Source organism: Peromyscus californicus, unplaced genomic scaffold, assembly GCF_007827085.1.
Source record: "Peromyscus californicus insignis strain IS unplaced genomic scaffold, ASM782708v3 Scaffold_15__1_contigs__length_86483966, whole genome shotgun sequence".
In the NCBI taxonomy this organism is placed as follows: Eukaryota; Metazoa; Chordata; class Mammalia; order Rodentia; family Cricetidae; genus Peromyscus; species Peromyscus californicus.
Genome location: NW_026294447.1, coordinates 49,855,586 through 49,872,105, shown reverse-complemented (window position 1 = coordinate 49,872,105; position 16,520 = coordinate 49,855,586). Strand labels below are relative to the sequence as shown.

At 39.4% G+C, this 16,520-nt stretch overlaps 1 protein-coding gene across 4 annotated transcripts in view; it reads left to right on the top strand.

Annotated features, from left to right (window-relative positions):
* Nucleotides 1-9,698, top strand: part of Ppp4r3a (protein phosphatase 4 regulatory subunit 3A) — a 51,891-nt gene extending 42,193 nt beyond the window's left edge. For 2 of the 4 annotated variants that reach the window (XM_052738795.1, XM_052738793.1), the window contains exons 11-15: nucleotides 3,792-3,961; nucleotides 4,776-4,918; nucleotides 6,073-6,263; nucleotides 6,670-6,896; nucleotides 8,437-9,698. In XM_052738795.1, coding sequence (XP_052594755.1) covers nucleotides 3,792-3,961; nucleotides 4,776-4,918; nucleotides 6,073-6,263; nucleotides 6,670-6,896; nucleotides 8,437-8,547 — 842 coding nt within the window. In that variant the 3' untranslated portion in view covers nucleotides 8,548-9,698. Of the gene's footprint in view, nucleotides 1-3,791; nucleotides 3,962-4,775; nucleotides 4,919-6,054; nucleotides 6,264-6,669; nucleotides 6,897-8,436 lie in introns of all 4 variants that reach the window. The other 2 variants (XM_052738794.1, XM_052738791.1) reach the window with 1 other exon arrangement.
* The last annotated feature ends 6,822 nt before the right edge of the window (nucleotides 9,699-16,520 follow it).

The window sequence follows — 16,520 nt, the reverse complement described above, 5'->3', positions numbered from 1 at the left end:
ACATAAAGAGAACCTGTCTCCAGGGGGAAAAAAGAAAGAAAAGAGATTAAACACAAACTACTATTATATTTCATTGAATATGAGATGCACATCTTTATATATTTATCCTCTCAAACTAAGGTAAGTCTTACAGTTAATGTCATGGCATTTATAATTAGTAGTTTTGTTTTCATAGTTTTTAGGAAAGTGTCATGTGAAAATCAAAATCCAACTTAATAAGAACTGTACTTAGAGAAACAGTAATAACAACTTGTTCTAGGTGAATCAGATTAGGAAGTTTTCACAGAGGTGTTAACTTGATTTGTCTTGTTCATAAGAGAAAGTGACATTGTTAATTGAATGTGCAGTTAAGATGGTAAGTGTAGGACGGCAGTATGTTTTGCTATAGATGGGAAACTTGAGTCCAGCTGGAAAATGTCAGGACATGGAAGCTAAAAGAAAAGGCCTAGAAAAGAAGTTTAGGCATTCCCTTTGTCTTTTTTGCTTGTAGTATTGTAAAAAGAATTTATTGTAATCCAGTAAGAACTGCGTAGAGAATCGTTCTACATGATGAAGATCATACTGGAAACTGCTAGTCTATCTTAGGTATATTCTATATGTATTTTATAACTGGGACAAGTTACTTTGAAACCTAACTCTTTACAGCGGGCCTCTATTCCCAGACTTCGGGATGAGAGCATCTCTGACAATAGCAGTCATCAGTAATAATACTTTTATAAAGACTGGCTTTAAGCTGGGTAGTGGTGGCACACACCTTTAATCCCAGCACTCAGGAGGCAGAGGCAGGTGGATCTCTGAGTTCAAGGCCAACCTGGTCTACAGAGTGAGTTCCAGGACACGCAAAGCTACACAGAGAAACCCTTTCTCCAAACAAAAGATTTGTAGTTCTTCTGAGAAAAGTATGCATTGAAATAAAAAGTTAGGTATACTATTTCAGAGAGAATTTTATAAGTTAAATACACACGTAAGTAGAAAAGACAATAGTTATAAATGGTTGTGAGCCAGCATATGGTTGCTGGGAATTGAGCTCAGCCAGTGCTCTTAACTTTTGAGCCATCTCTCCAGCCCCAGGAATTCTATATTTTATGTGTTGCTTTTTAATTAGTATTTATCATTTTTAAATAGAACTAAGCAAGTCTATAGGTAAGACCCAGAGTCCTTTCTAAAATGAGTACAAGATAGATAACAAGTTCCATTCATCTATGTACTGTGCCTTTTTAAGATTTTGGGTACTTTTATGCTGACTAGGTATTGTTGTTAAAAAAGTGTTGAATTCAGGCTGGGGAGGTAAATTGGTGGGTAGAAGCAGCTTGCTGCTAAGTTTGGTCCCTTGAGCCTACAATGTTGGGAGAAGAGCAAACTCCTAAAAGCTGTTGTCTAACCTCCACATAGGAGCCGTGGCACATACATTCCCCCTCCCACACATAGTAAATGGAGAATAGAAACAGAACTCCGTAAAAAGAAGGGTTTTCTTTTAAAGCTTTATTGTAGGGTCAGAGGCAGTTCAGTGGTGGTAGAGTGCTTACCTGGCATGCTAACATCGTGAGGCCCTGGCTTCAATCCCCAGCATCAATACAAGGGGGGCAGGCAGAATTTTGCTACAAAGCTTCTATTATTAGTTCCATGTGTGATAATGAGTCGCAGACTTACTCCATGAAATCTCATGTCATGTACTACAAAAAAAGTCATTAAAACTGAACACAAGAGAATCCTGGCCTGTTATAATGAAGATTAGTGCCGTTTTGAGTGGAACTAGAGTGCACATTAAGTTGAAAATGCTTTGATTATGCCAGTTGGGCATAACTAGGAGCTTTCTCTAATCTCTTTTGAATGACTGGACTTTATAGAATTGACTGATAAAATGTGGAAAACAACTTGTTGTTCAGTAGCAAAGAATAATAGTATTTGGATATTTTTGATGCGGGGCTGTTGAGGCGGGGGTGATTTTAAACAGAAATAATTATTGATGTAAATAAATGGAAATAAGAGAGGGAGGCCAAAAATAAATAAACCACCTAGACCTACCTTCTATCTACATCAGCACTTTCTGGGAAGATGTGCTTTTAAGGGATTAAGGGTGTCATCTGCATGTCCTGGCCTCACTGAATTCTGGGAAGGTAGTAGAGTCTTTCCCCATACGTAGGAATTGCATATGTAGCATCGGGGTTAATGTGATGTTTTGATAGGACACAAGTCTCCACAAAGCCTGCAGAGTTAGATTATCAAATCTTAGAATAATAGTTCTTGCTTTTTGAAAGTTTAAAATTTACAAATTAGCATGAGCTTTTTAAGTGTTAATTTTTGTCTAAACAAGTGGAACTGTCTCACTTAAGTTCTTTTGCCAGCCAACCCAAGAGAATTCACTTTTTTAGAAATAAACCCTTGTCAGCCTTCACTCACCACACAGAACAATGCCTCTTACTGCTTAAAATGTCTTCACCATACTTATGTTTTTACATTTTTTCAGTAGATTTAAAAATAAAACGCAGTTATTACTCTTTAAACTATTTTGAAACTCCCTGCCCAGAGTGTTTCTTTATGAAGATACACTCTTAAATAAGTTGGATTGTTAGGGCAGTTTCTAACCAACTGTACCTAATTGGGCATTCACTTGTGGACCTCTTTGTGCCAACTAAAGAAAAATTGAGCTGCTTTACTCCTCTGCCTTCCCACCCAGAAACCGTGTCAGCATGGTTGCCTGGCTACCTGCTCATGAAGGACTTGATTAATAACAAATTGGCAATTTAACGAGCCACTTCCATGATCTCCAAAGAAACCAAAATACAAACACAATATTTAATCTTGCCAACCGAAGACGATGTGACTGCGTGAAGTGAGTATGCTTTTTTGAACTGTTTACAGTAATTGGGGCATTAACTTACTGATAATTCCATATAGGTTAAAGAGGGTTTTGCTGAAGTCTAGCTGTCTGAGTATATTTGGATCTTGATGAATGGTGACTTAAGTAACTCCCCATACCTCAAGATGCAAATATATATCTACTAATCTGTAAGTTAAAGCCTAATTAATTATTAAAGGGAAAATTAAAAAGCATACTCGCTGCAATGAGAGTAGAGGACCGAATTTTAAAACAACCTAAATTTATATCTAAACCATGGGAAGGCAATTTTCGGGGCATGCAGATTTTTGTGGTTTGTTGTCTTTTTTTAACCACATCTACAAATAAACCAGTATAACTCCATGAACTATATAATATAGTAAGATTATCCAAAAATTTGAAAATCAAATTACAGTACAGTGGATTGCCCTTTAAAAAAAAGTGTTTTTTTTTTGTTTTTTGTTTTTTAGGTGATTTAAAATGTATTCAAAGTGTTATGATGAAAATATTGTCCTCTTAAATAATATAGTAATCTCATTCCTTACCTTAGCTATAAACTTCATTTTGGCCAATAATGATTGATGTATTACCAGAACTTTTCTGGCTTTCTAAGACTTGTGTTCTATGATAACATACACTACCTTTTTGGTGGTGGTGGGGAGGGGTGTCCTAGATCTCACTATGTAGCCCCCATTGGCCTTGAACTCTAAACAGTCCTCCCACCTCAGCCTCCCAAGTGTTGGAATTATAGGAATGACTTCCACAACCTACCAACACACACTGTTTGAGAATGCCTTTTCTTACAGCACTCTTTAAGATCCCTGTGTTCAGGTTCACGTACCTGCACACAGGTAAGAATGAAGAATGGAGAATACTGGTGTCTGTTCATAAGTTCTGATGTTTGTTGACTCCAAGATGTAGAACATTAAACAGCAATACCTCTGTGTTTCAGGTGCCCTCCGATTTAAGAGAAAAATCATTGGATTAAAAGATGAATTTTATAACCGCTACATAATGAAAAGTTTTTTATTTGAACCTGTAGTCAAAGCATTTCTCAACAATGGATCTCGTTACAATCTGATGAACTCCGCCATAATAGAAATGTTTGAATTTATTAGAGTGGTAGGTTCTATCTTCTTATATTAGGATTTTGGTTTTAAATTGAGAAACTTGAGTATCTGTCTTTTGTCTTGAGAATGTGTGGAGAGATTTTCTTTAAGAACCATACTACCAAAAACATAAGAGTAATTGAATTTAGACCAATAAAAAACCCCAAATAATAGGTGTGCAAAACTATCTGGCATGCTTTATAGAGCTGTGATAAATATGCTGGCTGTGGTGGCTCAGTGTGTAATCCTAGTACTCCTCAGACCCTGTCTCAAACAAAAGAAAGAATTGTGATAAGATATACAGAACTTTTCATGCTTGTCATTTTCATTATTCTAAAATATATCCTCTAAGGGTAGTATTTTTATGTTACTGCACAACTGCCACAAAAGTCCATCTCCAGAACTTTACTTTTTCTGTTCTTTAGTATGTTTTTGAGATTAGGGTGGGTCTTGCTCTACAGTTCAGACTAGCCTCAGTCTCATGACCATTCTCCTGCCTCAAGCCTTATAAGTGCTGGGATTGCAGGTGTGTGCCGCTGTATCCAGTCTTGGGGAACCAGAATCACTAGAGTGGGGCTTGGACATACACTATGGGAACACCTGTGGACATTTCCCAGATACACCAAAAGACTATTGAAGGAGCCAGTATAACAAGCATATATATGCTGTTCCCCTTTTCATTGTTTGACTATTTTTAAAATTGTATGCTAACTTTATGAAATTAAACTTTTGGTTAGTCTTAGGAATTACTACAGTAAAGCCTCATTTTATCTTGTTAAAGTGGAATTTTTGGATCTGATTTATTTCATTACAATTCTTTTCTGTAGGAAGATATAAAATCATTAACTGCCCATGTAATTGAAAATTATTGGAAAGCACTAGAAGATGTAGATTATGTGCAAACTTTTAAAGGATTAAAATTGAGGTTTGAACAACAAAGAGAAAGGCAAGACAACCCCAAACTCGACAGGTAAGTTACCACATATTTGAACATGTTCTTGGTTCAGTAGATTGGGTGGTGCTGGCTTTCTTGGCAGTATTTGAGTTGTAGAGAGAAGATGAGAAGACATGCACAGGAATTGCAAGGAGTGGAGGAATTGCCGTTGTCTTCTTTTACTTCAACACTTTTTACGCATGCATGTGTGTTCACACACATGTATACTGTGATGGGGAGGGGCAGGACAGAGGATTGTTTCAGGATAACTTGCAGGAGTTAGTTCCCTTCTTCCAGCATGTGGGTTCTGGGGCTCAAACTCAGGTTTGTCCTACTTAGTAGAACACACCTTTACTCTCTAAGCTGTTTGGGCAACTCTGTTAGTTTTGCTTGTTTGTTTCTGAAAGTAAGATCTTCAGACACCAATATAAACTGATACAGCAGTGAGATTTTACATGATTAGAATATTATCTTAATTAATTTTTTTTAAGTATAGATTATTTAAAATACCGTGTACCTTCCTAAATAACTAGATTCACACTTACATTATGGGTTGTTCTCCCCCCTCCCAATTAATTTTGTTTTGTTTATTTGGTTTGGTTTGGTTTGGTTTTCAAGACAAATTTCTCTGTGTAACAGTCCCTGGAACTTGCTTTATAGACCATGCTGGCCTCAACTCACAGAGATCCGCCTGCCTCTGCATCTCAAGTCCTGGGATTAAAGGCGTGTGCCACCACTACCCAGTCCCATTAATTTCTTAATATATATATGGTTTGTCTGCATGTATATCTGTGTATCTACCAGGTGTATGCTTGATAACCACAGAGGATGGAAGAGGGTGTTGGATCCCCTGGGAGTGGAGATACAAATGATTGTGAGCTGCTGTTGGATGCTGGGAATTGAACACAGCTCCTAACTACTGTGCCATTTCTATTTAGCCTGTAGTATGATTTATAATCTGTGCAATAATTACTTAACTCCGATTGTTAACAGGTTTAATAATTGAGCTATAAAAAGTATTTTAGAAATATGAAGTTTGAGTATACCAGCTTATATCAGATTTGATACAGTCTGTCTTTTACTTATGCATTTGTTTCAGTGTGATTTGATATTTGGTTTTGGTGGTGTCAAGGATCAGGCCCAGTACTTTGTTTACCTCAATCCCTTTACAGCCTTCCATTTTCTCATAGCATGCGGTCCATCTTGAGGAATCATCGATATCGACGAGATGCCAGAACTCTAGAAGATGAAGAAGAGATGTGGTTTAACACAGATGAAGATGACATGGAAGATGGAGAAGCTGTGGTGTCTCCATCTGACAAAACTAAGAATGATGATGATATCATGGATCCAATAAGTAAATTCATGGAAAGGAAGAAATGTATGTTGAAACAGTGGGCAAGGGAAAGTGAGGCTCTCTCAGCCCAGGTCTTTATTTCTTGAGAAAATGATTAGTATCTACTCAGAACATAAGATGACAATTCAGAGACCTACAGGACATGGCTGAATTGCTGACTGTGTGAAGGTGTATGCTGAGTTTTCCTAGTTTAAGGAAAATAGTTTGATGGAGGGTACAAATGCTAGATGTGATACCGAAGGTCATACTTCTGCATTGTAAATTTGCTGGATAATAGCATTTAGTACTTAGATAGGTTTTGTTCCTAGGTTGGATGTCAAGAGTTGCTCCTGAGCAAAGAAGTAAGCTAGTTAATTGTTTTCTAGTGTCACTTCATTTGGAGGAATTAAGAAAACAATGAGTGACAACTATTTTACACTCTCCTTTTTAGTGAAAGAAAGTGAAGAAAAGGAGGTGCTTCTGAAAACTAATCTTTCTGGACGACAGAGCCCAAGTTTCAAACTCTCCCTGTCTAGTGGGACAAAGACTAACCTCAGCAGCCAGTCGTCGGCAACAAGCCTACCTGGCTCTCCAGGGTCACCTGGGTCCCCAGGCTCTCCGGGCTCTCCTGGATCCGTCCCTAAGAGTACATCTCAGACGGCAGCTATTACCACAAAGGTACACTTCTCACTCCCCACGTGCTGGCCCTTTTCTACCATGCTTTAAGCTTTCTCAGTGGTCAGTGCACCTGGGTTTTACTCTTTGCTTCTCTCTTCTGGAACTAGCTAACTGCTGTGGACTAAAGGGTGAGACCTCATCACAACCACTACCTGAACTCACATCAGCGTGTCCAGTGCAAAATTCAGTCTCTTTGGTGTTTTTCACTTAGGAACTTTATTACCTTTCCCAATTAGAAACCAGTTCAAAACTTGGGAGGGGAAGCAGGAGTTTTCTGTTTGTTATTTGATTGGTTTTGTTTTTTTAGGTTAACTAACTACTGTCACTAACATTTCATATAAGAAGGAATCAAATTTTGATACTAAATATGTAGACAATATCTCTTTAATAAAAGCATTTATTTTGGTGGCTTTTGCTACTTAAGCATGCCTTCCCCCAATGCACATAAAACTAATAGCAGTTAGACCAGACTAATTAAATTCATAGTGCCTTCCAGTCTCTGTTGTTCTTTTTTTAAAATTCATTTGTGTATGTGGACATACCACAGCACATGTGGGGTTCAAAGGGCAACTTGAAGGAATCAACTCTGCCTTCCGCCATGTGGATCAAGCTTAGGTCATTGGGCTTGGTAGAAAGTCCCCTTACCTGCTGTGCCATCCCACAGTCTCATTTCATTGACACTGGCAGGAGATCCCTTGAGGCTAAGGCTGAGTCAGAGATGTTGAGATGAAGACATAGGCTGAGAGCAGAGTACTATGGATTTTCATAGCCAGATTGTACTGTAGGAGTTGGAGAAGTAAGCTGAAAAGGAAATCCAAAAGAGAATGACAGAGAGATCGTAGAACTACTTCCTATCTGCCTCCATTTTGAGTGATCTGTCTTCTGCATTTTGATACCATTTTAGATTTCATTTTGAAGTAAATTTGAGCCAGCCATTGTAGTGCAGGACAATAATCCTAGCTCCTTTGGAGACAGAAAAGAAAATTGCTAGTTCAGGGCCTGCCTGGGCAACTTAAGTGAGACCCTGGCTCAAAAAGTAAAAATGAGGGCTGGATGTGTAGCAGTAGTAGAACCATTGACTTGAGACATATGAAGCCCTAGGTTCAGTCCCCAGTGCCATTTAAAAACTGTTAGTCATAAGCCATTTTTCAGTGATGTTTGTTAACTGGGTGGTTTTCTAATAGTGTGTAATTTTTTGTTGCTGTTTTAATTTTTAATAGCTTAAAAGAACCTTAAAAATATGAACATTTAAAATATACATAAGCCAGGTGGTGGCGGCGCATGCTTTTAATCCCAGCACTCAGGAGGCAGAGCCAGATGTATCTCTTTGGGTTCGAGGCCAGCCTGGTCTACAGAGTGAGATCCAGGACAGGCACCAAACTGTACAGAGAAACCCTGTCTCAAAAAACCAAAATAAAATAAAATATACATAAAAATAATGAATGGCTTTCGGCATGCTGCCATTAGGCCTATACTTCTGGGCTTAACACAGGTATTTTCGAATGCAGTGTTTTTTTAAATAATCCTTATTTCTGAACAGGGAGGACTCGTGGGTCTCGTAGATTATCCCGATGATGATGAAGATGATGATGAGGATGAAGACAAGGAAGACACGCTACCACTGTCAAAGAAAGCAAAATTTGAGTCCTAATATTAGCAACTGCCTGTGATCAGTACCTGTTGACAAAACTGGTTCTTTACCCCTCCCCCCTACAAAATCCACATCAAAGCGCAGTGGTCTCATGTGAGTGACTGACACAAATCAGCAGCACACTGGACTTCTGTTCATCAAGTGCCAATTCAATGGAGCAGGAGGAGGGGGATGCCGTGCAGTTAGGGGGAAGACATAGCCTGTGAGCTCTCCAGCTTGGACCACACATTGCCCTTTTCTCAGGGAAGGAAATGGAAATCAAAAGCCAACAGGGCAGGGGTTTTGTCAGTGGAACTCTGGATTGACTGGTCAGTTGCTACAATCAGAACTTGCTTTCTTGGACCATGTTTGAGACATAGAAGAATGGGTCTTTCTGCCATAGTTCCTCACTAGTAAAGAATGCCAGCAGTTTCTTTGTTTAAAGAGACCTGCCTTTAAAACCGTACATTCTGAACATTTTAGTCAAGCTACAACAGGTTTGGAAAACCTCTGTGGGGGAGGGGCAAAATAAAATATCCTCTTTTTTTAATCTGTTCCCTTTGCCCTTCAAACTGCAGATTTTTTTTTTTTTAAGGTGGGGATTTGTCCCTACTTGATTAAAGATTGAGTGGAATTCTAGATGTGGTCATTTGTGTCATAATTTTTCTTTTTGTTTCAGTTTGTTTGTTTTGTTTTTCTCCCCCTGAGTGTATGATTAGTTGTTGAATATATATATTTGGGACCATTAAAACATTTTTGATGTAATATAGCCTAACGTGCTGGCACCTGCTTTACATGTGTAATTTGTGTTCTACATCACAGTTCTTAATTTGTTTAGAGTTTTATGAAAGATGGTATAGTTTTTATTGACAAAAGCAAAGTAATCTTACAACTATGTGCATAAAAAAAGCAATACTATTTTGTGACTAAATATTTTATATTAAAATTTGCATCAGCATCTGTCTTGAGATTTCAGGGAAATAGAATGGAATTTAAAACTTCGACAGTTTTGTTAAACCTAGAAACATGAAATTAGTATTCCAAAGAGATTCAGAAATTTCATATCTTGGAGAAATGACGGTACATTAAATCAAAATTGAGGATGGATGATTTAAAAGTAATACTTGACTTTTGAATAATAAAAAGAAAAGTGAAGAGTAAGAGAAATTGTATTAATTGTATGTTTCTTTTCTTTCTTTTTTTAACATAAGCCCTTTGGAATACCAGTTTAAGCTGTAAGTGGTGGTACCTAAATAAACACCCAAGGAGCATTATGTGGCACCTTATTAAAACAGTATTTTGGGGTCTGGGGATGTAGCTTAGTGGTAGAGTGGGTTTTTAGCTCCATTACTACCTGAAAAATGTGTTCTTGAATAGGGTCTTTATTGTTAGACATAATAGGGTGACTTCAAGGAAATGAGAATGGCAGGGTTCCAAAACCCTCACTTTTTTAAAGTGGAAAAAAATGGAACTTTATAGTTGCAAATGAGTAAAATTTCATACCCAGGAAAGGACATAATTGTACCCAGCCAAGGAGTTCGTGCTTCTGTCTTTGCTGCTTTATTCCTTAGTAAGATCAGGAGCTTTAGAATATTATTGGGCATGGTAGTACATATAATCCCAGCGTTTGGGAAGCTGAGGCAGGTAAATCTTTGAGTTTGAGGCAACACTGTAAGAAGAAACTTTAGAGTATAATAAATAATAAAAGATTAATTCATTTCACTATAGATCTGCTTTTTTAAAAAGATTTATATTTTATCCAGGTGATAGCAACACACTTCTTTAATCTCAGCACTCTAGAAGCAGAGGCAGGCAGATCTCATGAGTTCACGGCCACCTTAGTCTACAAAACGAGTTCCAAAAAACCTAAGCCACACAGAAACCCTGTCTCAAAAAAACAAAGTTCTGTATTTTATGTTGATGGTGTTTTCTTCATGTATGTTTCTGTGCCTGGGGAGGGCAAAAGTCAGATCCTCTGGACCTGGAGTTACAGATGGTTGTGAGCAAGCAAGTGGGTACTGGGAAACAAATCCTGGTCATCTCTAAGAGTAACAATTGCGTGTGACCACTAAGCCTCTCTCCAGCCCTCCTTTTGATCTTTTGAGATAGGGCCTAGCTCTATGACTAGCTGGCTTAGAACTCACTATTTAGACCAAACTGGCCTTAAACTAGCTAGCTAGAAGCAGTCCTAGCTCTTCCTCCCGAGTGCTGGGATCATTGCACCAACATACAGTTAGAGCTACTTCTGAGTCAGAAATTCTGGCTGTTTATTGAAGTTAACACCTATCTTGTTTTTTGTTGTTGTTGTGTTTTATTTTTTTGACCAAGTCGCACTATGTCCTTGGCTGTTTGGAACTCAGTATGTAAACTAGAGTTACAGAGGTCCACCTGCCTCTGCCTCTTACAATGCTAGAGTGTTGGGCTGGAGAGGTGACTCAGCAGTTAAGAGTGCTGGCTGGTCCAGAGGCCCAGAGTTCAATTCCCAGCAACCACATGGTGGCTCCCAACCATCTATAATGGATCTGATGCCCTCCTTCTGGTGTGCAGGCATACATGCAAGCAGAATACTGTATACATGATAGATAAATAAGTCTTTAAAAAAAAAAAGAATGCTAGTGTATGTGCTCACCATACTTGAATCAACTTGTTTATATAGAGAAAGGAATAAGGTCTAAGTCAAAATACTGTCTTTACTGTTATTTAGAACATTTTGTGTCAACTAATGATGGTGGCTTAAACATTTTTTTTAAGCATCTCTAGCTGAACTCATGATCTTTTCATAATGATTTTTTGGGCACTTGCTTTGATATTCTAGGAATGCTTGGATAGAGGACATCACTTCGTAAATCATCTAGTTATTTTTAAAGAAATCTATGTTAACCTTTGGCCACACTTTTCAGATTATTGCTTTCTTAACTCTTAGTGCAAATGATGAAGATTCGCTACGTAATAAGTCAAAAAGAACTTCTGGTGGAGACCTACCATTAGCCAGAAGTTACTAGATACTCAGCCCTCAAGTTGGCGGTTTAACTAAAAGGCCACAGTATTGTTTATGTTCTAGGAATTCAGCCCTGGACTCTAGTACCCAAAACACATGCTGTACCACTGAGCTACATAACCCTGAGTCCACACTCCTAAACCCAAGTCTTGGTAGCTGGTATGAATATAATATAAATTATTTTTCACCTCAGTGATACCAATAAGTTCTTTTGCTCATTTTGTAGTGTTTGGAGTGGAGAAAAAGGAAAAAAAAAAAAACTTGCTCGAAGTGATGAAATCTTATAGTCCAGGAAACATTTTGCCATCCACACTTCCACAAATGCTACCCTGGTAGTTTTCAGTGGATTGTGTTTAGTTGCTATTTCTTGCCCAGATGTACTCAGATCCTATATGTAATTTCATCAGAACATTTCTCTGATCTTTGTTACTCAAGACACCCTGTCTATTCCTTGAAGGACAGTTCTATCTTGTTTCAACTTTGTATCTTCAACACCTAACACCAAGTAACCTACCTACATGTGGCTCTCTGGAAACGCTCAGTACAGAAAAGACCCATCTGTGCTCACTCTGCAAACTGGCTTACATAGTTAACAGTTTCTTAACTCTGAATTTCCCCCTTTTAGTGGATAGAAATGGAGGACTCCAAACCTCCTCTTTATCTTGATCTTCAGAAAAGTTTTATGAAACTAGAACTCTAATGTATTGGTATTGTTAATGTGTTTGGGTAAGTCTTACTAACTTGCTGGATGTGATGGTGTATGCCCATGGTGTAATCCCAGGGGCAAAGGCAGCCTGACCTCTTGCGTTTAAGGCCAGCCTGGTCTAAAGCAAGTTTCAGGACATCCAGGGCTACACAGAGGAACTCTGACTGGGGGGAGGGCGAGGAGTTACTAATTATTAAAATCTAATCTTTCCTGGCCCCACCCTCTGCTCAGCATGGGTTCAGGCAAGCCAGCCTCACCTTCCAAGTGGCTGGAACTTCAGACATGCTCTACTGCACCTGGCTTCTGGGTGGGTGGTTTTTTTTTTTTTTTTTTTTTAATTTTTTGTTATTTTTTGTTATGTATGCAGTATTCTGCCTGCGTGCATGCTTGCAGGCCAGAAGAAGGCACCAGATCTCATTACAGATGGTTGTGAGCCACCATGTGGTTGGTAGGAATTGAACTCAGGACCTCTGGAAGAGCAGTCAGTGCCCTTAACCACTGAGCCATCTCTCCAGCCTTCTGGGTGGTTTTGAGACAAACATTTTGACAACTTAGTTCAGGTTAGCCTGTATTTATTCACCACCACTGCCCATATATAGGCACAAACTTCCATTAATACAGAAAGAAAAATAGGTAATTTTTACTTTAAAAATGCAATCAGAAATAACTAGTTTATATGCTCTCATAACTTAAGCACTACTCTAGAGGAAGGTGAGGATATAACAGCCTCCATAATGGTCATAATGGGGTGGCTCTGAGAGGTACAGACTTCACATGTAAGAACACAGGAAAACTGGGTGTTCTAAGATTCTTAGGGTTGCTACTTAAGTTCTTGAGGGTCCACCTTTGGAAGGATGAGGAAAGGAAGGAGGGCCACAAACAAAAGAGGCTGAATGAGCATTCAGGAAGCCATAGTATGTAAGTCCTATCTGTCCACTGATTGGTCAGCTGACTATTGACTGATTTCTGGTAATCAAAAAGTTAAGAACAGAACGTAGGGGCTGGAGATGTAGCTTAGTGTTGTTACCACACTGGCTTGCAATGTGGGAGACCATGGATTAGGGTCCCGGCAAGAGCATAGAAGTTTTAAGTTTCTCGATCCTTACCTGTACTGAAAACTACAAAGTAACTACTGAGGGCTATAGAAAAGGGTGTATGGGAAATAGCTGTCCCAATGGCATGCTACCAATGGAGTATTGAATACGTCAGCACTGCAAAAGATGGTGTGTGTGTGTGTGTTTGTACTTACTTTGGGAGTTGTTGATGAGTCAAATCCAAGGCAAATGCTCTACCACCACACCAAAACCCAGCTCTCTGTGTGTGTGTATGTGTGTGTGTGTGTGTGTGTGTGTGTGTGTGTGTGTGTGTGTGTGTGTGTATACAGTGTGGGTTGAACTGGGACTTCCTACTTGGTAAACATTGACTTAGCCACTGAGCTACATCCCCACCCTTAAATATATTGATACAGTCAAAACCTGGAGGGAGATGACTATAATACTTTATCTATAACTGAAATTTTCTGCTCTTAGTCATTCAGAGTATGCAGCAAGAATGGTATATTGGTTAAAATTAGATACCTAGAAATGATGGAGAGAACTTGGTGAATCTCATTAAATGAGGTAAAGTACCCCCCCCAAAAAAGTTTCAGAATTCAAGAATCAAAGGCATATTGAAAAGGGCTTCATCTATTCAAGAGTCTCAGATAAGAACGGTGGCATTCACTCCCATTTCCACCTACCCACTGACTGCCTGGTCCTTAGCCAACCTTGAGGTAGTTCTAATGATGCAGGACAGCACTGAAAGATGCGGCCTCTGCCATACTTGGTTGGGAGTTTAGGGAAGGAAAAAAAAAAAAACCACTCATGACTTAAAAGGAGCAGCTCAATTTAAAAAAAAAAAAAAAAAAGACATTACTGGGCTGGAGAGATGGCTCAGAGGTTAAGAGCACTGGCTGCTCTTCCAGAGGTCCTGAGTTCAATTCCCAGCAATCACATGGTGCCTCACAACCATCTAAATGAGATCTGGTGCCCTCTACTGGTGTAAAAACATACATGAAAGCAGAACACTGTATACATCATAAATCTAAAAAAAAAAAAAAACTAAACTCAAATCTACTTAAGGAGTCTGGAGAGATGGCTCAGCAGTTAAGAGGGCCAGGTTCAACATCTGTAACTCTAGTTCCAAGGTATCAACACACACACACACACACACACACACACACACACACACACACACACACACACACACACACACGCACACACAGATACATGCTGGGAAAATTCCCATACACATAAAAATAACTTTTAAAAAATACATTTAGGAGCCGGGTGGTGGTGGGACATGCCTTTAATCCCAGTAACCCGGGAGGCAGAGGCACGCAGATCTCTGTGAGTTCAAGGCCAGCCTGGGCTACAGAGTGAGTTTCAGAACAGGATTCAAAGATACACAGAGAAACCCTGTCTCGAAAAACAAACAACAAAAAATTCACAGAGATCCAATATTTTTTTTTAACGTGTGTGTGTGTGTGTGTGTCTGAGTCTATATGCACATGTGCTCGTGGATGCCCATGGAGGCCAGAAGAAAACATCAGATCTGGAGCTGGATTATAGGCAGCTGTGAACAACCAGACAGGGTGTTGAGAACCAAACTCTGGTCCTCTGCAAGAGCAGCAAGTGCTTTTAACCTCAGAGCCATCTCTCCAGCCAGGAACAGAACTTCTAAAACACGTTTGCAAGGCTGCCTACTAGGACATCTCTGGAGCTCACAGATCTTAAATTTGAATGTTTTGTCCAAGATAAAATAATTCTATTTGGACAGGAGATGTGTTAATGTGGACAAAGCAAAGAACAATGCAGAAACTCCCAGCAGCAGCCCCCCAAAAGCCAAAATGATCTGGGGAGAGGTGGTTTGTGTCCACAGAATTTTATTTTTTTTTAAGATTTGTTTTTTAAAGCTGGCATGTGATGGCACACACCTTTGATCCCAGCACTAGGAGACAGAAGCAGGTGGAATTTTGAATTCAAGCCCAGCCTAGTCTATGTGGTGGTATTGTGTTCCCCAAAATATTGTGCACGCTAATAAACTTATCTGGGGTCAGAGAAGAGAACAGCCACAATATTAAACATAGGGGATAGGCAGTGGTAGCACACGCCTTTAATCCTAGCATTTGAGGCAGAAATCGCTCTGGATCTCTGTGAGTTCAAGGCCACATTGGAAACAGCCAGGCATGGTGACTCACGCCTTTAATCCCAGAAAGTGAACCTTTAATCCCAGGGAGTGAGGCAGAAAGCAGAAAGATATATAAGGCCTGAGGACCAGAAACTAGAAGCATTTGGCTGGTTAAGCTTTCAGGCTTTGGAGCAGCAGTTCAGCTGAGGTTCATTCTGGATGAGGACTCAAGAGGCTTCCAGTCTGAGGAAACAGGACCAGCTGAGGAACTGGCGAGGTGAGGTAGCTGTGGCTTGTTCTGTCTCTGATCTTCCAGCGTTCACCCCAATACCTGGCTCAGGTTTGATTTTATTAATAAGACTCTCTAAGATTCTTGCTACAAGTCTACAGAAGTTGTTCTAGGACAGCCAGAACTACACAGGAAATCCTGTTTCAAAAACACAAAACAAATTACTTACATGTTAGGAGGATTTTACTTGCATATGTGTACCATGTATCCTCCTGGTGCCCTTGGAAGCCAGAAGGAGTGTCAGATCCCCTGAAACTGGAGTAACAGATGATTGTGAACTACCATGTGTGTGCAAGGAAACAAACTCAGGTCCTCTGCAAGAGCAACCAGTGCTCTTAACCAGTGAGCCATCTCTACAGCCCTAGTTTATGCCAAATACTGGAATAATCTGCCTGTGGAAGGCCAATGGACACAGAATCTGTGTGATGCTGTACCTCTTGAGGATTTAAACATAACAAAAAAGAGAAAAGAAAAATGGGGAAGGATTAACACATTTAACAAAAATACCAGATTTATATCCATATTCAGAAATATGAAACATTGTTGAATGAAACTAAAAATAAGTGCAAAATACCTCACACACATTGGATGACAGTATTGTTCAAGTGGCAGAGCAACCCCATTTAATACCCCTCCAAAAAGAAAATCAAAAAACCTGGTTCCTGCAGAGCATGGTGGCCCATGCCTTTAATCCCATCACTGGGGAAGCAGGGACAGACAGATAGGCCAGCTTGGTCTACATAACAAGTTAAGTAAGCCATGGTACGAGCTTACATTGTATGTACAACTAAAAAGTGGAGTGAGTTTTGTGGTACATTAATCATACATACTGT